The sequence below is a fragment of the Anolis carolinensis genome, chromosome 5 (assembly GCF_035594765.1).
Source record: "Anolis carolinensis isolate JA03-04 chromosome 5, rAnoCar3.1.pri, whole genome shotgun sequence".
Lineage (NCBI taxonomy): Eukaryota > Metazoa > Chordata > Lepidosauria > Squamata > Dactyloidae > Anolis > Anolis carolinensis.
Window position 1 is genome coordinate 206401244 of NC_085845.1, and position 25702 is coordinate 206426945.

The window sequence follows — 25702 nt, forward strand, 5'->3', positions numbered from 1 at the left end:
ATTATTATTATTATTATTATTATCATTAATCCCGGAACGAAGAGAGCAGGGGCGCCCCCTGTTGGAGAACGTGGCGCAAAGCAGGCGAGCTGCTCCTTCTATTAGAGAACTTCTCATCCACGCAGGCCTCCCCCTAGCGGCGGGAAAGAGGACGTGCCGCTCCGGCTTCTCAGCTCAACTCGAGAGCAGAGGCCGGAACCGGAAGTGCGCTGCCCGCGTTTCCGACCGTGCCTATTTCGAGGGGGGACCAAGATGGCGGCGGCCAGGACAGCCCGGTAGCGCGTGGAAGCGGAAAGAAGGAAGTCGCGAGGGGCGATGGCGGCGGCGGAGGCGGCGGGGAGGACGGTGCTGGTCCGTGGGCTGCCTCCTTCGGCGAAGGGCCCGGACCTGGAGCGGGAGTTCGGCCGCGTGGGCCCCGTGCGCAGGGCCGTGGCCGTCACCAAGCCCGGTGAGGAGAGGAGAGGCCTCGCAGGACTCCACAGCCAACTTGGGCCCTCAGGGCGTTTGGACTCCAACTCCCACAATTCCTAACAGCCGGTAGGCTGTTAGGAATTGTGGGAGTTGGAGTCCAAACGCCCTGAGGGCCTAAGTTGGCCCAGGCCTGCTCTAGAGTTCTTTTTTGGGCCCGTTCTTTTTTGGAGCCAACCCAGGATTTTATCATAGTATATTTATTTATTACTTGTTTTATTGTTAATTGACTTGTTTTATTGTTGTGTTTTTATATTATCTGTTGCCTGGGCTTGGCCCCATGTAAGCCACTCTGAGTCCCTTCGGGGAGATAGGGCAGGGTATAAAAATAAAAGTATTATTATTATTACTAGCTGTGCCCGGCCACGCGTTGCTGTGGCGTTGCCTGGTGGTGTTGGTGAGAAATTGTTGAGGTAATGGTGGTATTGAATGTCTGTTGTATGGTTGTCTTTATGTTTAGTATGCACACTGAAGTGGATTATATGGCAGTGTGGACTCAAGATAATCCAGTTCAAAGCAGATAATATAAGATTCTAAATGGGTTATATAGCTGTGTGGGCGGGCCTTGAGTCTACACTGCCATATAATCCAGTTAAAATCTGATAATCTGTGGAAGAGGCCTAAGTGAGGCCTAACTGTGCCTGTCACCTGGGCTGAGGAGGTTGCTAGGAGACCAAGTGTCTTCAAACTGGCAGCAATTGGATAAAAACTATTATTCCTCTCCCTGTAATTAGGACTTTATTTTTCTTTTCTTTTTTGTTGTATCAACCTAGAGCCGTGAATGATGGGTTGTGTTGTCAAATTTTGAGGTTGGGGGGCCTGTAGTTTTGTTGTTTTGTCCGCTGCCCTGATGCCATCACTCTTTTATATATATAGATAGGTAAAGGTAAAGGTTTTCCCCGACGTTAAGTCCAGTCATGTCTGACTCTGGTGGTTGGTACTCATCTTCATTTCTAAGACAAAGAGCCGGCGTTGTCCGTAGACACCTCCTAGGTCATGTGGCCACTGGCATGACTGCATGGAACGCTTTTACCTTCCCACCGGAGCGGTACCTATTGATCTACTCACATTGGCATGTTTTCGAACTGCTAGGTTGGCAGAAGCTGGGGCTAACAGCAGGAGCTCATTCCGCTCCCCGGGTTTGAACCTGGAACCTTTCAGTCTGCAGGTTCAGCAGCTCAGCGCTTTAACACACTTCACCACCATAGGCTCCATATTATTACAGTAGAGTCTCACTTTTCCAAGCTAAACGGGCCGGCAGAGCCTTGGATAAGTGAATATGTTGGATAATGAGGGATTAAGGAAAAGCCTATTAAACATCAAATTAGGTTATGATTTTACAAATTAAGCACCAAAACATCATGTTTTTCAACAAATTTGACAGAAAAAGTAGTTCAATACACAGTAATGTTATGTTGTAATTACTGTATTTATGAATTTAGCACCAAAATATCACGATATATTGAAAACATTGACTACAGAAATACCTTGTATAATCCGGAACCTTGGATAAGCGAGTCTTGGATAAATGAGACTACCTCATTGTTTTATTATTTATTTATTTATTTATTTCAATTATTTATACCCCGCCCTTCTCACCCGAGGGGACTCAGGGCGGCTTACAAGTGGCAATTGATGCCGTTACACTGATATACAATAAACTAAAATGATTAAAACAGTTAAAACAGTCATAAAATAGTCATAAAATACAATATACAAAGTTTAAAACAATGCAAAGTGCTTATGCCATTCATCCACCAGATGTTATACAAGAGCCGTAATTCAGACCGCGTCGAAGCCAACACATGCTTATTCTTCAAATGACTTGTCTTATTGTTGTGTTTTTATATTATCTGTTGCCTGGGCTTGGCTCCAGGTAAGCTGTCCTGAGTCCCTTCGGGGAGATGGGGCGGGGTATAAAAATAAAATTATTATTATTATTATTATATTCCCAATATTGCGACATTGCTCTGCCCTGTCCCCTTCATAGAATCATAGAATAGTAAAGTTGGAAAAGACCTCATGAGCCATCCAGTCCAACCCCCTGCCAAGAAGCAGGAAATCGCATTCAAAGCAGCCTCGACAGATGGCCATCCAGCCTCCTCTGAGCTGCACCCAAAGGAGCCCAGTGTCCAGATCGAGGGAAGAAGCCCTGGTGCCTCTCTCTTCCACTTTGGTCAGACCTCTTCACCTGGAATCACACAGTGTCCACTTCTGGGCCCTGCAGTTCAAAACATCTTTACACTTTAGCCTATGGAGAAGAGGAGGAGGACTAATGACACCTTAGATACACCCCTGACTATTAGTTGAACATCTGCCTTCGTTAATCTGATGTTTACCATCTTCACATCAATATTTTTAGTTGAATTTTAAGAGTTTTTAAGGATTTAATATATTTTAATTGCATGGATTGTATTATGTCTCATTTATTTAAGTTGCTTTTATAATTTTTATAGAGCTTGTTTTTGATTTGTTATATGTTATCTTCATCATTGAATGTTTGCCACTGTGTTTTATTTTGTTGTAAGTCTCCCTGAGTCTCTTTGGGGAGATAGGGGGGCTACAAATAAAGCATCATCATTATTATTATTATTATTAAAAAGAGAGATTGACTCTAAGCAGGAAGGAGCCCAGAGGAAGAGAGTGACTTAAAGGATAAAAGTTCTAGAGACCATGAATAATCCCTCTGAGGAGCATCTTAAAGAGTTGTTCAGCCTGCAGAAGATAAGGTGGAGAGGAGACATGAGAGGAGCCATGGATAAATATGTGAAAGGAAGAGGGAGCAGGCTTCCTTTTTGCTGCTCTGGAGGTTAGGACTCAGTGGAGCCATGGGTTCAAATGACAGGAATGGAGCTTCCATCTGAACTTTATTAGGAAGAATTTCCTGACCATAAGAAGAGCTGTTCAACAGTGGAACTCTCTGCCTCAAAGTCCGGTGGAAGCTCCTTTCTTGGTAGTTTTAAACAAAGGCACGATGGCCATCTGTAAGGGGTGTGTTTTTCCTGCATGGCACAAGCAGGTTGGACTGGATGGCCCATGAGGTCTCTTCTATTATTCTAGGGTGACATACTTTATTGATACGCATCGTTTTGCTACACAGTAATTCGGTCTTAATAGAAAATCAGAAGTTAAATGTGCTTTTCCTGCATGGCAGAAGGGAGTTGACTAGATGGCCCATGTGGTCTCTTCCAACTCTTACTCTACGATTAACAGGAGAGGAAATTTGCAGGATGATCTAGTAAGGTTTTTAAAGGAAGCAAAAACTTAATTTTATAGTTGCAGGCAATCCATCTCAGATAAAAGAGTGGATGGATAAAGAGAAAGTGACCTCACTTTGATTCCTTAGGCTGACTCTCATTTCTCTCATATGTTTAAGGCACTTTGAGGCAAAGAAAGGCCTTGTGATGCTTCCTTTGCAAACAAAGGGGCAATAAAACACAAAACTAAAGATTTTTGGGAAGAAAAGGGGAAATTGCCTCTCCATCAGGCAGAAAACAAACACATTGAGCTACATAAATCTAGGAAACAGGTGAAAAGCAAGACAGAAGGCATGTGCCTCTGTCCCCAATGGCACTATGTAGAAATGTTGATGCGTCATCGTTTCCAGCAGTGTATTCTTTCTCTGTATGATAAATCCACTGTACTCAAAATAATTTGCACAGAGTTGATTTCCCTGTTTAAACAACGGACAGAAGGGCTGTTCATTATTCGGTTGCAGGTTAGGAGGACAGGGCTTGTGAGGCCTCTTCTTTGGGTGACTTGCTAACCTTTGCTCCCTCCTTGCCCCTCTCTCTGACAGGCAGCGAAGTCTGTCGTGGTTTTGGGTTTGTCACGTTCTCCTTGCCCGAAGATGCCCAGAGAGCCATCCAGGAGGTCACCTCTTTTGGGAACCGCAAGGTCACCGCGACGATTGCGAATCCCAAACCCAGGCAGAAAGGGAAGAAGAAAGCCGGTAAGCGCAAGTGCCATGTGTTGAGCTATTAGGAGATGTGTTGGGGGCACAGGGAGGAAATGAACAGGCTGCTCCTATTGCCAAAGTATTGTAGTGGTGGGAAAAACCACCCAGTATGGTGAGCGTTCCTCCTGGGTGGGTTTTAATATCACTTCTGTGGGATGAAATGTCAGAGATGTTTTGGGAAATATGAAAGGTGCAGCTGCTGGGCTCCTTTGAACAGCTTCTGCACAAACAGAAGGCTATCCTAAAGAGGCCATTGATCTGACCTGCCCCAGATTGATGCTCCTTCCCAATATGGAGTCCGGGAGGCTGCTTTGGTTGCAGCCTTGGTATGGCATTGCGCCTTCCCTGGGTGACCTGCTGATGTGGCTCTTTGGTTTCAGAGGCTTCTGAAGGCTCCCAGGAAGCGCAGAAGCCACCAAAGAAGAAAGGAGCGTCCAAGAAGGCCAGGCTGATCATTCGCAACCTGAGTTTCAAGGTAGGAGTGGAAGGCAGAGGAGTCTCCTCTATTATTGTGTGTGGGGCAGGTAGAAGTGGGCATCCCCTCTGGTGTTGTTGTTGTTATATTTGTATATCTCCTTCCTCTTAAAACAAGACTAAAAGTGGATCCCACTTATCCCATTCCCTAGGCCATGTTTACAGTTGCTTGCTGCCAGATGAGCGCTACTTTGAGTTTTAATTTGTTGTCTTAAATGCCTATTTGTTTTATTTAATTGCATTTTAAATCGCGTACTATTTTATGCTCTGTTTTTAGGCACTTTTGTGCCATGTGTAAGCCGCACTGGATCCTTTGGAGAGATGGTGGTGGGATTCAAGAATAAAGTAGTAGTAGTAGTAGTAGTAGTAGTTGTTGTTACTATAAACATTAAAATAGAATCAAAGAGAATTGTTTTAAAAACTGTTGAAATAATTACAGCACAGCACAGTACCCCTTGGGTGATACATTCTTCAACTCCCTGTTCTGTTTGCGGGGATTAGAACCATTTCAGTCGACTGACAGAATGAAAGTTTTTACTGATGTTCTTGTTTGAGATTCCTTTTGCTTTTCGCCTTTTTTATGCTTGTGTTTTCTTGCATTGATTATAATGGGGATCCCTTAATTTGGGGCTTTGAAAAGTTCCTCAGAGGTCTTGGGTGATATCTGCTGACTTTGTTCTGTTGACGCTCCTTCTGCCATTGGCGTTCTTTCTTTTGTCCTCAGTGCACAGAAGAGGACCTGAAGGGTGTCTTTTCTCCGTTTGGGACTGTGTTGGAAGTCACCCTCCCCAGGAAACCAGGTATGGCTGGCTGGAGCAAGGAGTCACACTCCTGTCCTTCTGGGCAGATTTCCATCATCATCATCATCATCATCATCATCTGCCTTTCTCCCCATAGGGACTCAAGGCAGCCAACGACCACACAGTCTAATTACAAAATAAAAACAAAGCCAATTAAATATTAATATGTGGGTTTAAAGTTAAAATACAAATAATAAAATAAACTAAATACAAATTACAATTGCATTTAAAGCTCACCATCCTCCCACTCCCAAATCCCACCCACAACTTTTCATGAGAGCTGATTGGGAACAAGAGGTTGGTCTGGTTAGGCCTCTTGTGCGATCCAGCATCCTGCTTCTTGTAAGACACTGCTGGAGAATGAACAGAGAATCCCCAGGCATTTTAAAGGACATACTTGGACTGTGATTCCTGTGGGAACTATGAATCCAAAGTCTGGAGACAAGATCCTCCTTTGTGCCCTCTTTTCCACAATCTGCTGTTGGAAGCGTATTGAGGACTTGGAATCCAGCCTCAAGGTCTCTCTTGCCTTTCTTTGTGCCCTGATTTGCTCTGCGTGTTCCGAGGGATTGCAGGGCTGAGAGGCCGGTGTTCTGATGCAGCCTGAGGCAGTCCTGTTCAAGGATGCTGGGCTTTGGAGTGAACCTCCACCTTCTGGCTGGGGCACCCTTTCGTGACAGAGCGGTCTTTTCTTTCAGATGGAAAGATGCGGGGCTTTGCCTTTGTGCAGTTCAGAAATATCCTGGAAGCGGGGAAGGCCCTGAAGGGGATGAACATGAAGGAGATCATGGGTGAGTCCGGAGCATTTGCTTACAGTGGGAAATCAGGAGCAGGCCCTCCATGGACCACCAGCCTTGGTGCTTCCAGGTTTAGGCCTCTCCGGAGGGACCTGGGGCGGCTTACAAGCGTCGAACCCAGATAAAAACAGTAACAATATAAAACACATCAAATGTACAGAGACATGTGAAATTATAAATACACAGACGGATCCCGAGGCCTGGCAGAAGGGGTTCTGGTTCAGACACCGGTTTGCTGGGCTACTCAGTCTGCATATGAGAGACCTATATACAACATCCTAGGGTTCTCGCCTTTTGGGGGGTGGATTTGTCGGAGGGGCAGTGCATTATGGGAAGAAGGCCTTTTTGTGTTGCCTCCAGTTGCAGCGGCTAATGGGGTCTGGCACTGGTGTCATTCTGGGGCACTGGAATGCAGCCCTTAAAGTCTTTGGGGCTAGCTGTTTCATCCAGACCTTTCGTGGCAGATTTGGAAGTAGTTTTGTGTGTTTTTAGAATGTTTGCAAGGGCTTTGAATATGTCCTCAGCCTGAGGGTAGAGTGGCCACGTAAGATCTCATGTGCTCAGATGTCCTGAGCATCTCCTGGCCCATTTCCTTATACAGCTGTGGCTTGTGTGCTCTTGAGTCCCAACCACAGGTGGGTCTTAATTCTTCTTCCCATTCTCTTGCCAGAGCGCCCGGTGGCCGTGGACTGGGCTGTGGCCCGAGAGAAGTACCAGGCCATGCAAGCGGCGGCCTCTCCGGCCGGTAAGTGTCACTGGACAGGGCTCTGCCCCCACTTGGCCTGCCTTGATAGGCCGTATGTTGACCCCTGCGCCCCAGAAGTGATGGTGAGGGGGAGAAGCCAGGGAGGGGACACCCATCAGCTGCAGGCATTTGCTGCCTCAAAAGCAAGACAAGCTGAGATAGAAAAGCCAGGTTTAAAAAGTTCAGCTGCTGGCGAGCACAGCAAGTTATTGTCAGATCTGACAATCTCTGAAAAGTTGCAGTGTTGTACATGAGAATATGTTGCATGCCCTGTTCCCATTCATCCAAAGGTCCGCTAACTCCCCACAGTTTTCTTCCTCTTTGGCCAAACAATCAAAATGTGATCTCATTTCCCTGTTTCCCTATTTCCTTCACATGAGAATGGCCCTGGGTAGCTATTCATTCTCAAAACAGATCTGCAGCTCATTCTGTCAGTTGAGCAGGTGTCTAGTTAATGAGATAGATATACTGTACACGCCTTGACCGTCAGTCGCTTCAGCTGCCAGTTTATAGAATCTGTTTGAGTTCCCATTAGCCATTTGCATAGTGCAAGTATTGTGTGTAAGGTAATGTTCTGCAGCAAACTATAGATTACTGTATATACTCTAGTATAAGCCTAGTTTTTTAGCCCTTTTTTAAGACTGAAAAAGCCCCCCTCGGCTTATACTCGGGTGAGGGTCCTGGTTGGCTTATATTTGGGTCAGCTTATACTCAAGAATATATGGTACATTTATTATTTTTCTCTATTATTATTGGTATTCTTACATTTATTATTTTTCTCTATTATTGTTGCTGCTATTACATTTATTTTACTCTATTTTTATTATTAATAATACATTTATTATTTCACTCTGATCTTATTATTATTATTGCATTCATTATTTTACTCTATTTATTAGGACGTGTATTATTTTCCTGTATTTATTATTATTATTATTATTATTATTATTAATACATTTATTATTTCACTCTGATATTATTATTACTATTGCATTTATTATTTTACTCTATTATTGCTTGTATTATTTTCCTGTATTTATTATTATTATTATTACATGTATTCTTTTACTCTATTATTATTGAAAGGATACATAAGCACATTTACATTGAAGAAGATGAGAATAATGATTTGATCAGAGTCGGACAGTCTTATCTTAAATTTGAGCTTTATGTAAAGATTCAAAAACATTTAACCTACTGATGCCTCAATTAATGTAATTTTATTGGGATCTGTTTTTATTTCTGAAATTTACCACCCTTGGCTTATACTGGAGTCAATATCAATTAATCTTATAACAATAATCAATATATATCAATATATATCAATTAATCTTATAAAAGCATTTTCTCTGAAATATTTGTTAATCTCTCCTACAGATATATAGGCATTAACTCCCTGCATGTGTTTGCAATCCCTATGTACTTACATATCTGTATCTATCCCTCTATATACATTAATTTTATATAAGAATTTTCCCCTCATATGTTTGCAGGTCCTTGCAAATTGTCAAGGACAGAACGCCACAAGATCAAAGATAACAGAGTTTATTGGATAACAGAACTCAAAATGCCCGTAAAATACAAGGGCCAGGCAGTATTAGCCTTTAAAAGCAAAAAGGGGCAAGGAAAAACGTTCAAAAGATAAACCGGATTAAACCGGAGTTTAATCCGGGTAAAAACAAAACAGCTTGCTTCAGCCTGGGGATAAACAAAACAGAAGCCGGGGAACAAAGTGTTCAAAAGAATGCAATTAATTGGCAGCAGATTCCTCTCTGCTGCCAGCACTGTGCTTTGAGTAACTTGAGTCACTCCTCCACAAAGCAGGCAAGATTTCCAATACACACAGATCAGCCGAGGATTGAAGCAGTAGAGTAGACCCAGTTCCTTTCCGTAGTTCAAGCCAGAAGCAGACGTTTGTAGTTTTCACCAAGTCCGAGTAGGGGGAAGTCAAGCCGTGGTCAGTTCAGTCCGAAATCCAAAGCAGGAGATGGCGTCCGTCAAGAAGACGACGGAAGGTCAAAGCTAATGAGATTAAGCACAAGTTTGCACAAACAAAAGCCCACACAATTCCTCCCGCCGTCTGACCCCAAATTCCAAAACAACTTACGTATCAGCACACGAAAACACACCAGTCTTCAGGAAAGCGTCCCACACAGATCCCAAGCGTTCGTCCAGATTACCTTGCCCAACGCAATTTGCAATTGCTCCCAAGCCTCATTTTATGCCAGTTACAAATCCTCATCACTATCAGCTGCCCTCCTTAACCCGGGCGTTTCCTCATCACTTTCCTCATCAGAGCTGGAACACCTCTGACTACGCCCCACAGCATCCCCAGCTGTGGATCCCGTCCCATCCCTCCAGCTTGTCCATGGGTCTAATCCTGAAGGTCCCCATTCATCTTCCATCCCATCATTGCCAGTGGCACCCAATTCCTCCCTCACCCGAGTCCAATCCATCTCATCCTCCTCCGAGCTAACCAGCCCCTCCTCCATTCTCTCCGTAAACCCCTCAAAAGACTCTTCGTCAGATGGTGCTGCAAAGATATCTCGCAGTCTCTTTCTTTCTCGCTCCTCGAGAGTATCTGACTCTCGAGGAGTCTTACGCCCACGTCTGCCAGTAACAGAGCCATGAGGCTGATTTCATAACACTATCCCCTCTCACAAAGGCCTCCTCCCCCGAAGGCGGAGAGGTGGCAGTGATACCCTCCGCTATAGCACCACGACGACTGGAAGTATCTAATTTTAACAACGAACGATGGAAAACTGGATGGACCTTTAAACTAGACGGTAAACGCAAACGAAACGCAACGGAAGAAATCTTTTTAACGATAGGAAAGGGACCCAAATACCGAGGCGCAAACTTTCCCCCAGCCTGTTTAATATGTTTGGAAGACAACCACACCAAATCCCCTTCTTCCAACTCCTCCCCTGCCTGCCTGCGGCGGTCGGCCTGAGTCTTTTGCGTTGCCTTAGCTTCCAACAGTAAGCGACGGGCAACATCATGCAACGCAGCCATTTCCGAAGAGCGGTACACAGGGTCAGAAGAGACCACATTGGTCGACGGCGCCACACCTCCCCGTGGGTGAAAACCATACGTTAGTTCAAATGGCGTATGCTGACTAGACGTGTGCACCGCATTGTTGTAAGCGAACTCCGCCACCGGTAGCCACTTCACCCAAGCAGTGGGTTGATCTAAACAAAAACAACGTAAATATTGCTCTAAGAGCCCATTAACCCGTTCCGACTGACCATCCGTTTGCGGATGAAACGCAGAAGAAACGTTTAACTTAGTACCTAAGCACTCATGGAAGTGTTTCCAAAAGCGTGACACAAATTGCGGAGCCCTATCCGAAATAATCACCTCGGGAGCTCCGTGCAAACGATAGATGTGCTTAGTAAACAGTAAGGCCAACGTAGGGGCCGCTGGAATGGTTGAACAAGGAATAAAATGAGCCAGTTTGCTAAATAAATCCACCACCACCCAAATACAAGTATAACCCCCAGACTTAGGCAAATCCGAAATAAAATCCATGGAAATGATTTGCCATGGCCTCTCAGGAACAGGTAGAGACGACAACAAACCTCTAGGGCGCCCAACAGGCGTCTTACTCTGCTGGCAAACAGCGCAGCTGTCACAAAAGCGCAGAATGTCTTGCCGCATCTTTGGCCACCAGTAGCTCCTGGTGATAAGCTGCACGGTCTTGAACCTGCCAAAGTGCCCAGCCATAGGTTCGTCATGGTGGGCTCTAATCACCTCCAACCTGAGGGCCCCCACTGGTACATAGACCTGCCCCCTGCGTACCAATACTCCGTCTTGATCTTGTAGATGAGGCAGTATTGTACGGTTACCTGCTGATAACAGCATAAGTTGCTCCTGAGTCCACACATCGTCCCTCTGAGCCTCAAGGATCTGGTCATGTAACCCGAGCTCATTATCTACAACACATAGAGAGGCAGTAGGCAAGATGGTCTGACATACTACCTGCTCATTGGTCTTAAACTCCGGCTTGCGGGACAAGGCGTCGGCCTGCAAGTTTGCCTTCCCCTCCACGAACTGCACTTTGAAGTTAAACCTGGAGAAAAACAAAGCCCATCGGATTTGACGCTGGTTTAACTTTTTAGCTGTTTGCAAGTGCTCCAAATTCTTGTGATCAGACCTGACCACGATTTGGTGCCGCGCCCCTTCTAGCCAGTGCCGCCACACCTCAAACGCCACCTTAATCGCCAACAACTCCTTCTCCCATATGGTATAGTTCTGCTCGAATGGTGTTAGTTGCCGCGAGTAAAATCCACAGGGACGCAAGGTCCCTGAGGAATCTTTCTGAGACAATACAGCCCCCAACGCGTAGCTAGAAGCGTCCGCTTCTACCACGAACGGTTTGTCAACATCAAGATGTGTTAGTATGTTGTCTGATTGAAAGCTAGACTTTAGTTGTAAAAACGCGTCGTGAGCTTCCCGCCCCCACACAAATGGCTGTTTCTTACGCAGGAGCTGCGTCAAAGGCACCGTGAGCTTTGCAAAATTCGGAATAAACTCCCGGTAGTAATTAGCGAATCCTAAGAACCTTTGCACATCCTTCTTAGTCTTAAGCTCCTGCCATGAGTTGACGGCGTCAACCTTATGTGGGTCCATTTTAAGTTCCCTACCTGACACTACATGACCTAGGAACTCCACTTCAGGCACATGAAAGACGCACTTGGAAGCCTTGGCGAAGAGCCCATTAGCCCGCAGACGGTGCAGAACCTGCTTGACATGTTGACGATGTTCTTTCTCGTCCTTAGAAAAAATCAAGATATCATCCAAATAAATCACTAAAAATTGGTCAATTAGGTCCCTAAACACATCGTTCATGAACCTCTGGAAGACCGCAGGCGCATTGCAAAGTCCGAAAGGCATGACTCGGAACTCGTGGCATCCGAAGCACGTGTTAAATGCCGTCTTCCATTCATCACCTTCCCGTATTCGGATTAAGTTATACGCCCCCCGCAGGTCAAGCTTGGTAAAGACCTTAGCCCCTTGCACCCTTGATAACAGTTCCGAGATTAAAGGCAGCGGGTATCTATCCCGAATGGTGTATTTGTTTAGGATCCGATAATCGCAGACCAACCTAAGTTCCCCAGTCTTTTTGGCTACAAAGAATACCGGTGCCGCAGTTGGAGAGCTAGATGGGCAAATAAACCCCTTGGCTAAATTTTCATCTAGGAACTCTCGCAAAGCTTGCCTTTCCGGTACAGTCAAGGCATACAGCCTTCCTGCTGGCAATTTCGCACCTTCCGCTAGCTTAATGGCGCAATCATACGGCCTGTGCGGCGGTAACTTGTCCGCTTCTTTTTTACAAAATACATCAGAGAACTCCCCATACTCAGCAGGCACTCCCTCCATATCAGATTGAGAAACGTTCAGAGTGCAACAATCCTGCCTCTTTAAGGTCAACTTACGTGTCACCCAATCTACTTGTGGATTTACTACAGCTAGCCAATCCATCCCCAGGATCACATCGTATCTGGGCAAGCTTGTAATATCCCACACAAACGTTCCCGTTACTCCCTGCACCTCCCACATTACTGCTGAGGTCTCATGGTTAACCACCCCAGTCTCCAGCAGTCTCCCATCAGCTCCTTCCATCCACACGTCGCATGCCTTGCGCACTCTAGGAATGCCATGCTTCCTAGCAAACTCAATATCCACGTAAGAGACCGTAGCCCCTGAGTCCAGCAGTGCCAAAGTAGAAACAAGTTCCTTTCCCCCAACAGATAATGTAATGGGTACGAAAACATGCTTCCTCCCCTTAGTTGACTGCTTTAGTAGCCCTAATGCGTTGGACTCACGTCGCACTAGGGCTGGCCTTTTCCCGAAAGCTGGGAAGGTTTCACATTACAGTTTTTGGCAAAATGCCCAGCATTCCCACAGTACAAACACAACCCCAGCTGCCTCCTGCGGTTCTTTTCTTCTGTAGACAGCTTTTTAAAGACCCCAAGCTCCATAGGCTCTTCCCCCATCACCACAGGTGCCCTGGTTACATGCATAGGTGGCGCACACATTGCTTTCGAGTGTTTACGGGACTCGAACCTGGCGTCCAAACGCAGCACCTTAGCTACTAAGGCATCCCAATTCTCAGCCGGCTCCAAGCGTGCTAATTCATCCTGGAGATAATCACTTAACCCAGCAGTAAACAAAAGCATGAATGCATTTTCCCCCCAGTCCAGCTGGTGGCGGTACAAATTAAACTTATTTAAGTAATCCAAAACAGTCCCCTTTCCCTGTTTCAACCGATACAGAGCCCACCCAGCATTCTCCGTGCGGAGAGGATCCCCAAAAGTGTCAGTTAGTAACTTCTTGAAATTATTCAAATTGTCCTTGACTGGGTCATTTCCCAAAATTAAATTAGTGGCCCATTGTCCTGCAGGACCAGTCAACAAACTCAAAATAAATGCCACCTTGCTAGTGTCTGTAGGGTAAGCATGAGCACTGAGCTGGGAAAAATAAAGCTCAACTTGTGCCAAAAAAGTTGGCAACTTGCACCTGGTTCCGTCAAAGCGTTCAGGAGTCAAAACATGTCCTTTAACAGCATTAGCTGTTTGACTGACATTAAAGGCCGTTTGTAATTGATCGAACTTAACCCTTAACTCATCCATCGTCTTCCTGACGGGATTTATTACTGCAATAAACCTTTTTTATGGCGTTGGGCAATCTGTCAAGGACAGAACGCCACAAGATCAAAGATAACAGAGTTTATTGGATAACAGAACTCAAAATGCCCGTAAAATACAAGGGCCAGGCAGTATTAGCCTTTAAAAGCAAAAAGGGGCAAGGAAAAACGTTCAAAAGATAAACCGGATTAAACCGGAGTTTAATCCGGGTAAAAACAAAACAGCTTGCTTCAGCCTGGGGATAAACAAAACAGAAGCCGGGGAACAAAGTGTTCAAAAGAATGCAATTAATTGGCAGCAGATTCCTCTCTGCTGCCAGCACTGTGCTTTGAGTAACTTGAGTCACTCCTCCACAAAGCAGGCAAGATTTCCAATACACACAGATCAGCCGAGGATTGAAGCAGTAGAGTAGACCCAGTTCCTTTCCGTAGTTCAAGCCAGAAGCAGACGTTTGTAGTTTTCACCAAGTCCGAGTAGGGGGAAGTCAAGCCGTGGTCAGTTCAGTCCGAAATCCAAAGCAGGAGATGGCGTCCGTCAAGAAGACGACGGAAGGTCAAAGCTAATGAGATTAAGCACAAGTTTGCACAAACAAAAGCCCACACAATTCCTCCCGCCGTCTGACCCCAAATTCCAAAACAACTTACGTATCAGCACACGAAAACACACCAGTCTTCAGGAAAGCGTCCCACACAGATCCCAAGCGTTCGTCCAGATTACCTTGCCCAACGCAATTTGCAATTGCTCCCAAGCCTCATTTTATGCCAGTTACAAATCCTCATCACTATCAGCTGCCCTCCTTAACCCGGGCGTTTCCTCATCACTTTCCTCATCAGAGTTGGAACACCTCTGACTACGCCCCACAGCATCCCCAGCTGTGGATCCCGTCCCATCCCTCCAGCTTGTCCATGGGTCTAATCCTGAAGGTCCCCATTCATCTTCCATCCCATCATTGCCAGTGGCACCCAATTCCTCCCTCACCCGAGTCCAATCCATCTCATCCTCCTCCGAGCTAACCAGCCCCTCCTCCATTCTCTCCGTAAACCCCTCAAAAGACTCTTCGTCAGATGGTGCTGCAAAGATATCTCGCAGTCTCTTTCTTTCTCGCTCCTCGAGAGTATCTGACTCTCGAGGAGTCTTACGCCCACGTCTGCCAGTAACAGAGCCATGAGGCTCAATCATAACACAAATCCTACATACATATAGATCCATGTACCTGCATATCTGTAACCATATATATATACATGGATCTATATATATACATTATTTAACCTATTGATGTCTCAATTAATGTAATTTTATTGATATCTATTTTTATTTTGAAATTGACCAGTAGCTGCTTCCCACTCTTGGCTTCTACTCGGGTCAATAAGTTATCCCAGTTTTTTGTGGTAAAATTAGGTGCCTCGGTTTATCTTTGGGTCGGCTTATACTCAAGTACATACGGTACATACCAAGCAGGAAGTAGCAATCTAGCATGAATAATAAAGTGTGGTGGATCCTAATCCTAGCATCCTGGGAGAGGCCAGGCAGGGCCAGCTCCTCCTCCTCACGCTTCCTTGTGGTTCCCATCAGGGCCGGCAGAGAAGAAGCCGAGCAAGGCCCCCCCGGAAGACCCTGGCGGGGGTGAGGACGAAGAGGAAGAGGAGGACAACGAAGAAGAGGGAGAAGGAGAAGAAGAAGAGGCTGTGGTGCCTCCTAAGCCAGTGAGGAGGGGGAGGTAAGCGGGAAGGAGGGTGACGGGCAGTGGGCAGACTTTGCATCTGGCAAGGAAGAGGGTCTGTTCATGGCTCTGGGTGGTTGGTGTGAGAGACTGGCCCTTGGGGTCACCGCTTGCTCTGGGCAGACACATAACTGGGCCCAACCTGCCCTCCCTTTGCCAAAAACCAAGCAGGTTTCCAGGGGTCCATAAACAGATTGAAAGCCGTGGATGGAGCATGGCCCCACTTCTTCTCTCTCCTCTCCCTCAAGAGGTCTGTGATCAGGAGGAGAAGCAGCGTGCTGTTTTTAACAGTGAAAGATACTGTGTTTCCCCAAAAATAAGACAGGGTCTTATACAGTAGAGTCTCACTTCTCCAACATTCGCTTATCCAACGTTCTGGTTTATCCAACGCATTTCTGTAGTCAATGTTTTCAATACATCGTGATACTTTGGTGCTAAATTCGTAAATGCAGTAATTACTGAGTAGCGTTACTGCATATTGAACTACTTTTTCTGTCAAATTTGTTGTATAACATGATGTTTTGGTGCTTAATTTATGAAATCATAACTTAATTTGGTGTTTAATAGGCTTCTCCTTAACCTCTCCTTGTTATCCAACATATTCGCTTATCCAACGTTCTGCCGGCCCGTTTATGTTGGATAAGTGAGACTCTACTGTATTAATTTTTGTTCCCAAAGATGTGCTAGGTCTTATTTTCAGGGGGCGTCTTATTTTTCCATGAAGAAGAATTCACATTTACTGTTGAACAAAAAAATGCACATTTATTATATACTGCACAGTAGTTGTCGTCACAAACCAGCATAACCAGCAGACAAACTGAATCCTATCAAGAATTTCTTTCTACTACTACCATTATTTCCATTTACAACCATCTATGGTATGTACATGTAAAGATCCTGCATGCTCTGGTGTTCTCTTCGGCAGACATGCTTCCAAACAAAAACTTTGCTAGGTCTTACTTTCAGGGGAGGCCTTATATTTAGCAATCCAGCAAAACTTCCATTAGGTCTTATTTTCAAGGGATGTCTTATTTTCGGGGAAACAGGGTAATTATCATGGTTCAGACATTCTATCTTCTGGTTGCTTTAGGGACACCCAGACCTACAACTCTGTAGGCTCGTTACTCTTTTATGCCGTAAATTTACATATGATTGTGCTACTACTGTTTAGGCTGAGAACGTTGCAGATAAGTGATAATACAGAAATTTTATTTATTTATTTATTTGCAGTATTTATATTCCACCCTTCTTTCTCACCCCGAAGGGGACTTAGGGCGGATCACAATGTACACATACATGGCAAACATTCAGTGCCATATGAACATAGAGACAGAGACAGGCACAGAGGCAATTTAACCTTCTCCAGCTTCCAGCTTCCTGAGGGTATGCTCGATTCCGGCCACAGGGGGCGCTGCTGCTTCATCATCTACTGTGATGCCGACTTCCTCATTCCAAATGTTGCTGGATGATTTTTATGGTGTTGTAAATTAGTTAAATTAGCCTCCCCATATAAGTAGTACCTAAATTTCCAGTTATCTTTCGGGTTGCTTAGGTCAAAAACAAGCAGGGCTATTTTTTGTTTTAATGGTCAGGTGCTCACTCTGACATGGGCTGGCCTAGAACTCATGACCTCTTGGTCATAGTGATTTCTTGCAGCTGGCTACTAACCAGCCTGCGCCACAGCCTGGCCCTCCTTTGTAAACGTAAGCAGAAATTGTCCAGACTCTTCAGACCTGGGGAGACAGGACTCTGATACTGAGACCGCCCTCTGTTTGTAGGTACTTTGAGAAGCCAGTCCCACCTGCGGAGAGCGAGGAAGAGGAGGAGGAGGAGGAAGTGCCCCGCAATGCCAAGTGCTCTCGGGAACCAGAGGCTGAGAGCTCAGAGGAAGATGCTGGAGACGAAGAAGAAGAAGAGAAAGGAGACAACTCGGAGGAGGAGGAAGAGGAGGAGGAAGAAGAAGAAGGTGGGATTGGGCTTTCCTGAGGGGCAGGCAGGCCGGTCTCTAGTGCGTGGGGCAGGCACGGTTGGGCCCTTTGCAAGGCTTTCCTTCAGAGGAGCCTCGCTGCTGCCGCCTTGGGCCAAAACCCTCTTTAAGAGTGAAGAGCGGGGGGGGGGGGGGAGGAAGACATCATACCAACCTGAGAGCCAGGAAGATCGTTCCATCTTGTCTCCTGTGCCATAGCAACATGCTATGCTAATTGACATACATATATATTCGTCCACTAACACCTTCATGTGCACCTTGATTCACGTCGTATCGACCTCAGATGTTTCTCCTCGAACGCTTGAGTACATAGCCATGTCTTCACGGCTTTCCTGAAACCTAGGAGAGTCGGAGCTTGTCAGACACTACTGGGGAGGGCATTCCACAGTCGGGAATGTTTCAGAGGAAGGAACTGGCAGAACCACCTCTGGGCATTCCTGGCCTAAGAAAACCCTGCAGAATTCTCGGGGTCTCCCTCAGTCAGCAGGGGACGTGAAGACATACTTGCAACATGGCCTGTGCTAGTTCCTGTGGAGTATTTCTTGTAAACAGTTGCCTTCAGAGCAGAACTTTGAGTCCCAGTGACTGACTGACTCCTTCCTTCCTTCCTTTGTTCCTTCCCGTTTCAGATGCAGAGGCCTCCTCAAAGCCCAAGAAGGCCCGGAAGAAGCTCCCTTCAGACGTCAACGAAGGGAAGACGGTCTTCATCAGGTGAGTTTGGGGCTCCAGGCCCAGGGTGGGGGTCTCAGCCAAGCCCCAGGAGATGACCCACCCATGCCCACGCTCCCCTTCCCTCAGAAACAGGGCAGTGGTCCACTAAGCATGCCGGCACACGCTTCCTCTCTTGGTTCCTCTCACGCATGGGACCTCTCTTCACTTGTCCAACTCCCAATACTCTTAATTATCTTCCTGACTACCATATTTACTCGACGCTAATGCTCACCTTTTAGGCTGAATTGCCTTCCCCAAATGAGGGTGTGCATTAGATTCACATAATATGGCCATCTTAGCCCTGAGCCAAAGCAAAAGGGAAGCTTCTTCAGGATCTGCGCCCGGAGCTCCTGTTTGGGGGACCTCATCTCTAATTTAATTGCCATAGCTCCATGCTCTGTAATGCTGGGATACGTAATTTGGTGAGGCAACAGCATGCTTTGGCAGCCCCCATGACCCCATAGCATTCAGCCAGGGCAATTAAAGTGGATTTATTCTGCAGTATAGATGCACCCTAAGGTTTCAATTACAAGGAGTGCTCGTTTTACCGTTGCGCATTACATTACCCAGAAAATACCTTTTTTATGTTTCAAGGTTTTGAAAATCGAGGTGCGCATTAGATTCAGTGGCACATTAGACTCGAGTCAATACATGTATTTTAATTTTTCCCACCACTGGCTTTATTTATTTTTACCTGCTGTCATATCACATTCATCTTAGAGCAGTCCTACGGATAGGATGTGGGTCACCCCATTGCCCTCTGCCCCGCTCAGGCCTTGCAGATCCAGGGCCTTCTCTTGGGAGCCCCTCCACCTGCAATGTGCTCTTCCTCCTCCTTTGTCTCCTGCCGACTCCCTTTCCAAGAACGGTTGTCTTTTCCGGTGAGACCCGTCTTCTCATGTTTGGCCAGAGTGTGGCAGCCTCACCTTAGCCACCTTGGCTCCGAGGAACAACCTATTACAGCCAGTTAGTGTTGGAAATGACAAATTCCAAAAACCTTTTTAAAATGATCGGTTTCTACATTGAATGTTGTATTTTGTGTGCATTAACCCTATTGGTCCAAAGGACTGTCCCCCCATTGGTCAAGCAACCATAGCAGTGCCTTTTCCCCCCATGTCTTATTTTCCACACGAGAACGGCCTTGGTTCTGTGTGAGCGAGTTTATTCCTGTGTTTTATTTTTAACTAGCTTGGGGACCTGGCGGTGCCCGGGTCTTTTGAGAAAGGCATTGCTTGACTGTGTTCCAAATCTAATGTCAGCTGGGTTCAGTGGATGCGGGTGAACTGCAATTCCCATATGCAAGTCCCATCCTCCATGGTCCAAACTCTACCAAACCACACCAGGATGTAGAGTGGGTCATGGGGGCTCTGTGTGCCAAGTTTGGTTCTGATTTGTCATTGCTGGAAGTCGCAGTGCTCTCAGGAAGAGAGTGAAGGTATTGCAAGTCCCATCGTCCATGGTTCATTCTCCTCCAAACTGCATCAGGGTGTAGAGTAGGTCATGGGTGCTCTGTGTGCCAAGTAGCTGTCGTCTTTGGAGTGGCAGTAGGTTAAATGTAGTTTTAAAACCTTAATCTTTAAAAAAGATTTGTATGTTCCATTACTTTGTATCACTATATATATATATATTTCTTTTTTGAGTAAAAATTGTTTTAAAAAGAGAGAAAATATGGCCTTGTGTAGACAGTCAGAACAAATCTACAGCTGTTCCTGGCCGTTATCAGGAGGTGCCATGTTAGCAGCATCTAACACTGCCATGGGCAAACTTCAGCCCCCCCTCCAGGTGTTCTGGACTACAACTCCCACAATTCCTTGAGGGTGGGCCAAAGTTGGCCCATGCTTGACTAATACTATTCACTGCACCGGCCCCTGGAAAACAGTGATCTTCAACTGGCAACTTCTAGCATCTGCTCAAATTTCCTTTAGCAACAATGTTAGAGGCGCATAGCAGTACTATTATGGGTGCATCACATAACCTTCCATAGCAAGCTATTTATTGAACAACAAATGTGAAGGAACAATAGGGCATGATTGCACAGATAGGCAAAACTGTCAGGGAATCAGCAACCCCGACTGATTGATGAGCCAGGTCTCACCTCTTCTCACCCGTCAGACGGCGAAAGTGGCACCGACCAAGAACAACAACTTCGTTGTTTTATTTATTATTTATTTATTTACAACATTTATACCCCGCCCTTCTCACCCGAGGGGACTCAAGCGGCTTACAAAAATTGGCAAAATTTAATGCCCAAATTGCAATCATAAAAACAAAACAATATAAACAGATCTGTTAATAACATTGTTAAAACACATTATAAAAACCTTAAAAACGTATATATAATTAATTCCATTCATCCGAGATCCTCATGCTTCATCCTTAAATCAGGCCATGTCAACTTTGTCATTTACTCATCAAAAGCTTGGGCACATAACCATGTTTTCACGGCCCTTCTGAATCCCAGCAGGGTAGGAGCCTGTCAGATATCTCCAGGGAGGGCGTTCCACAGTCGGGGAGCCACCACCGAGAAGGCCCAGTCCCTCGTCCTCACCAGCCGCGCCTGTGAGGCAGGTGGGACCGAGAGCAGGGCCTCTCCAGATGATCTTAGTGATCTTACTGGTTCATATGAGGAGATATGTTCGGACAAGTAGATTGGGCCAGAACCGTTTTATCTGCTGATCCCAGCGGCACTGGAGCTTTATTTACAACAATATTTACAGTGCTAATTACCAAAGCTGTCAGGACACCTCTTGCATCCGCAAGATCAAACATGGAGCTTCTCTGTCTCTCTGAGTCCGTTCTCTGTACACAGAAGCACCACCTCTGCATTCCACAGCCTGGGATGTATCTTCCTGTCACGTAGCACAAACGGGAGTCTTTGTCATTTGCCCTTCCAGCAATCAATCAGGGCTCGCTGTAATTAACCTCTTGACTCCTGGAATGCTTGCCGGAACGAAATACATACACTTCCACAGCAACAATAGATTAAACATTTCACCACATATCACAAAAACACTAACAAAAACAGGGCAGATCGTAAACACAGAGAAGGTCCTGACTGATAGCTGATCTCTTCTCTCTCCTGCAGGAACCTCTCCTTCGACACAGAAGAGGAGGAGTTGGGGGAGCTGCTGGAGCCCTTTGGGGACCTCAAGTACGTGCGGATCGTGATGCACCCCGACACGGAGCACTCCAAAGGTCAGGCGGGTGGTGGCCAAAGTGTGTGTGTGTGTGTGTGTGTGTGTGTGTGTGCATGCCATGAGCCAGCATGACGCTGCACAGCAGCCTAAAGTGGGAAGGGGCCCCGGGGACATCTAGGGTCACGGAATCATGTGATCACAGAGGTGGAAGGGACCCCAAGGCCCACCCAGCCAAAGACGCAGCCAAAGCCCTCCCGACAGATGGTCATCCAGCCCCAGAAATCTCCAGAAAAGGAAGGGAGACTCTGAAGCAGATTCCACTGTTGTATACAACTGACAAGCAAAAACAGAAATTACAATAAATAGCAAAATATCTACCTTACAGCATCCTAGCAAACCCTTTCCCTCCTTCCTCTCCCCACCGTGACTTCCGTCACTGCTCCCTGTGACTGTTATATCTCTATTTAACCTGCCCTTATAACTCTTTTGTCTGCTTGAGTCCAGTGCCATTCAATGCTTGATTAGCATTGAATGGCCTTGCAGCTTCAAAGCCTGGCTGCTTCCTGCCTGGGGGGAATCCTTTGTTGGGAGGTGTTAGCCGGCCCTGATTGTTTCATGTCTGGAATTCCTCTGTGTTCTGGATGTTGTTCTTTATTTACTGTCCTGAGATTTGTAATAAGGATAACCAGCCCCAAATTAAAGGAAACCTTTTGAAATGTGTGCCTATTTAGATTAAACCAGCGGGCCTGATGTTGATTTTTAAAAAATGCATGGTTAGAAAAATAAAGTATTATTATTATTATTATTATTATTATTATTATTATTATTATTATTATTATTATTGTATGACACAGAAACAAGATAGATATGCTGGATTTCGTTTCACAAAATCACAAGTCGAACACTTCCCAAGTGTCTAGGACTGTGTGATTTATTATTATTATTATTATTTTTATTATTATTATTATTGTATGGCACAGCAAACAAGATAGATATGCTGGATTTCGTTTCACAAAATCACAAGTGGGACACTTCCCAAGTGTCTAGGACTGTGTGATGTATTTTCGGATGATGCGCGCAGATCCCAGTCGGGTGGCCTTTTGCAGTTGGCAGATCGTGATTTTGTCGATGTCTATTGTTTCCAAATGCCGGCTGAAATCTTTTGGCACGGCACCCAATGTGCCCATCACCACCGGGACCACCTGCACTGGTTTCTGCCAGAGTCTTTGAAGTTCAATTTGAGGTCCTGATAGCGGCTGAGTTTTTCCTGTTGTTTTTCGTCAATGCGACTGTCACCTGGGATGGCGACATCAATGATCCAAACCTTTTTCTTTCCACAACTGTGATGTCTGGTGTGTTGTGTTCTAGAACTTTGTCAGTCTGGATTCGGAAGTCCCACAGTATGTTTGCGTGCTCATTTTCCAATACTTTTGCAGGTTTGTGATCCCACCAGTTCTTTGCTGCTGGGAGGTGGTACTTGAGGCATAAGTTCCAATGAATCATTTGGGCCACATAGTTGTGCCTCTGTTTGTAGTCTGTCTGTGCAATTTTCTTACAGCAGCTGAGGATATGATCCATGGTTTCGTCGGTTTCCTTGCACAGTCTGAATTTTGGGTCATCAGCTGATGTTTCGATCTTGGCCTGAATTGCCTTTGTCCTGATGTCTTGCTCCTGGGCTGCAAGGATCAGGCCTTCTGTCTCCTTATTCAGGGTCCCATTCGTGAGCCAGAGCCAGGTCTTCTATTATTATTATTATTATTATTATTATTATTAATTGCCTTTGTCCTGATGGCTTGCTCCTGGGCTGCAAGGATCAGGCCTTCTGTCTCCTTCTTCAGGGTCCCATTCGTGAGCCAGAGCCAGGTCTTCTATTATTATTATTAATATTATTATTATTAATAATGGCCTTTGTCCTGATGTCTTGCTCCTGGGCTGCAAGGATCAGGCCTTCTGTCTCCTTCTTCAGGGTCCCATTCGTGAGCCAGAGCCAGGTCTTCTATTATTATTATTATTATTATTATTATTATTATTAATTGCTTTTGTCCTGATGTCTTGCTCCTGGGCTGCAAGGATCAGGCCTTCTGTCTCCTTCTTCAGGGTCCCATTCGTGAGCCAGAGCCAGGTCTTCTCCTTATCAGCTTTTCCTTCAATTTTGTCAAGGAACTTTCCATGCAATGTTTTGTTGTGCCAGCTGTCAGCTCTAGTTTGTAGTGCGATTTTCTTGTACTGGTTTTTTGTCTGCTGTGTTTTGAGGGGTTTCTGATTTTTGACTTCAATCAAAGCAGGATTATTATTATTATTATTATTATTATTATTATTATTATTATTATTATTATTTGCTGAGTGCCATAATAACATGAGCAAGCGCACACAGGCATATGCACATATACAAGCAAGGAAGGCCTTGGTGGCTGAGAGCGTGACACCCTCCTCCTCACTCCTGCCTGGCTGCGGTTTCCGTTTGCTCACTCTTCTTCTTCTTCCTCTTCCTCTGCTGCAGGTTGTGCCTTTGCCCAGTTCCTGACCCAGGAAGGTGCCCAGAAATGCCTCCAAAAGGCCCAGGACGAGAGCGAGGTGAGGCCCTAGGGTTGGAAGGGGCAACCAAGGGACATCCAGCCCACCCCACTTCCCAATGCTTGTCTTCATTGTGGCTGAATGTTCGCACATGTCCAGGGGCAAAAGAGATTGTTTTGAGCTCCAGGAGACCTGGTTGGTTTAGGCCAGGCATGGGCCAACTTGGGCCCTGCCTACAGGTGTTTTGGACTTCAACTCCCACCATTCCTGGCCTCAGGCCCCTTCCTTTTGCCCCTCAGCCGCTTAAGCGGCTGAGGGGCAAAAGGAAAGGGCCTGAGGCCAGGAATGGTGGGAGTTGAAGTCCAAAACACCAAGTTGGCCCATGCCTGAGCTACACAAATACAAGTATTGCACGAGGTTTTTAAAAAACCTTTGATTATTTTGATTATTCACCTGTCTGTTGGAGTACATTTTCTCTCCTCCTTCCTGTCAGGGCGGGGGTCTGCTCCTGGGGGGCCGCCGCCTGAGGGTGGACCTGGCCGTCAGCCGAGAGGAAGCCCAGCGGCTGCGCAGCAAGAAGGAGAAGAAGCCCACCGGAACCAGGAACCTCTACCTGGCGAGAGAAGGCCGTGAGTGGACACTCATGTGGGTCTTGGGGTGGGCTGTAGGGCCAGTGGCACTGCTCTCTGACCTCCACCCGCCTTGTGTCCCCGGGCTTAACATGGGAGCCATTTCCGCCTTGGCGTCCCCATCTCACCTGGCTGCCTGCGGGTCAGTGTCCAGGACAAGGGCAGTAGGGAAAGGGTCAGCAAGCAGGGTCAGCCTCATTCTCTGCTCGCTCTGCTTGGTTCTCTGGATACATAAAATCAAAGAGTTGGAAGAGATCCCCAAGGGCCATCCAGTCCAACCCCGTTCTGCCAGGCAGGGACCCCCCCGTCAACACCCAGTATCAATGCTTTCAGTCTCCTTGTAGTGGGATATAAATAAACATCATCATCATATCCTTGTGTAGAGAAGAAGTGGGGTATAAATAAACATAGTAATGATAATAATAATATAACCAGCTCTTCATAGAATCATAGAGTTGGAAGAGACCCCCAAAGACCATCCAGTCCAACCCCATTTTGTCAGGCAGGGTCACACCATCAACACCCCGGGCTGTGGCGCAGCTGGCTAGTAACCAGCTGCTATAAATCACTACTGACCGAGAGGTCATGAGTTCGAAGCCCGGGTCGGGTTCAGCCTCCGACCATTAATAGCCCCGGCTTGTTGTTGACCTATGCAGCCCCGAAAGACAGTTGCACCTGTCAATTAGGTAAATTTAGGGACGCTTTATGCGGGAGGCTAATTTACAACACCATAAAACTGCCAGCAAAACACGAGGAAAGGAATGAGGAAGTACAGCCACTTCTGGACGGTGAAGCAACAGCTCCCCCTGTGGCCAGAATTGTGAAGCTGGAAAAATGTTAAAAATGCCTCTGAGTGTGTCTAATGTATGTTGTTTGTCTGTTGGCATTGAATGTTTGCTATATATATGTGTTCATTGTAATCCACCCTGAGTCCCCTTCGGGGTGAGAAGGGCGGAATATAAATACTGTAAATAAATAAATAAATAAACACCCATTATTATTATTATTATTACAGTAGAGTCTCACTTATCCAACATAAACGGGCCGGCAGAATGTTGGATAAGCGAATATGTTGGATAATAAGGAGAGATTAAGAAAAAGCTTATTAAACA

The 25702-nt window shown here is 46.0% G+C and overlaps 1 protein-coding gene and 1 long non-coding RNA gene across 3 annotated transcripts in view; one reads left to right on the forward strand and one right to left on the reverse strand.

Annotated features, from left to right (window-relative positions):
• The first annotated feature begins 213 nt into the window (after positions 1–213).
• Positions 214–25702, forward strand: part of rbm28 (RNA binding motif protein 28) — a 40847-nt gene continuing 15358 nt past the window's right edge. Inside the window, exons 1-12 of one of the 2 annotated variants that reach the window (XM_062983463.1) lie at positions 214–448; positions 4268–4420; positions 4807–4901; positions 5625–5700; positions 6399–6491; positions 7168–7242; positions 15465–15609; positions 17391–17578; positions 18229–18310; positions 21396–21505; positions 23948–24021; positions 24455–24590. In XM_062983463.1, coding sequence (XP_062839533.1) covers positions 316–448; positions 4268–4420; positions 4807–4901; positions 5625–5700; positions 6399–6491; positions 7168–7242; positions 15465–15609; positions 17391–17578; positions 18229–18310; positions 21396–21505; positions 23948–24021; positions 24455–24590 — 1360 coding nt within the window. In that variant the 5' untranslated portion in view covers positions 214–315. The remainder of the gene's footprint in view (positions 449–4267; positions 4421–4806; positions 4902–5624; positions 5701–6398; positions 6492–7167; positions 7243–15464; positions 15610–17390; positions 17579–18228; positions 18311–21395; positions 21506–23947; positions 24022–24454; positions 24591–25702) is intronic. The other variant, XM_062983464.1, reaches the window with a different exon arrangement.
• Positions 8772–9851, reverse strand: LOC134299720 (uncharacterized). Its single transcript, XR_010006967.1, has 2 exons — positions 9350–9851; positions 8772–9264 (listed from the first exon to the last, which is right to left on the reverse strand). It is a non-coding gene; the product is annotated as an uncharacterized LOC134299720 (long non-coding RNA).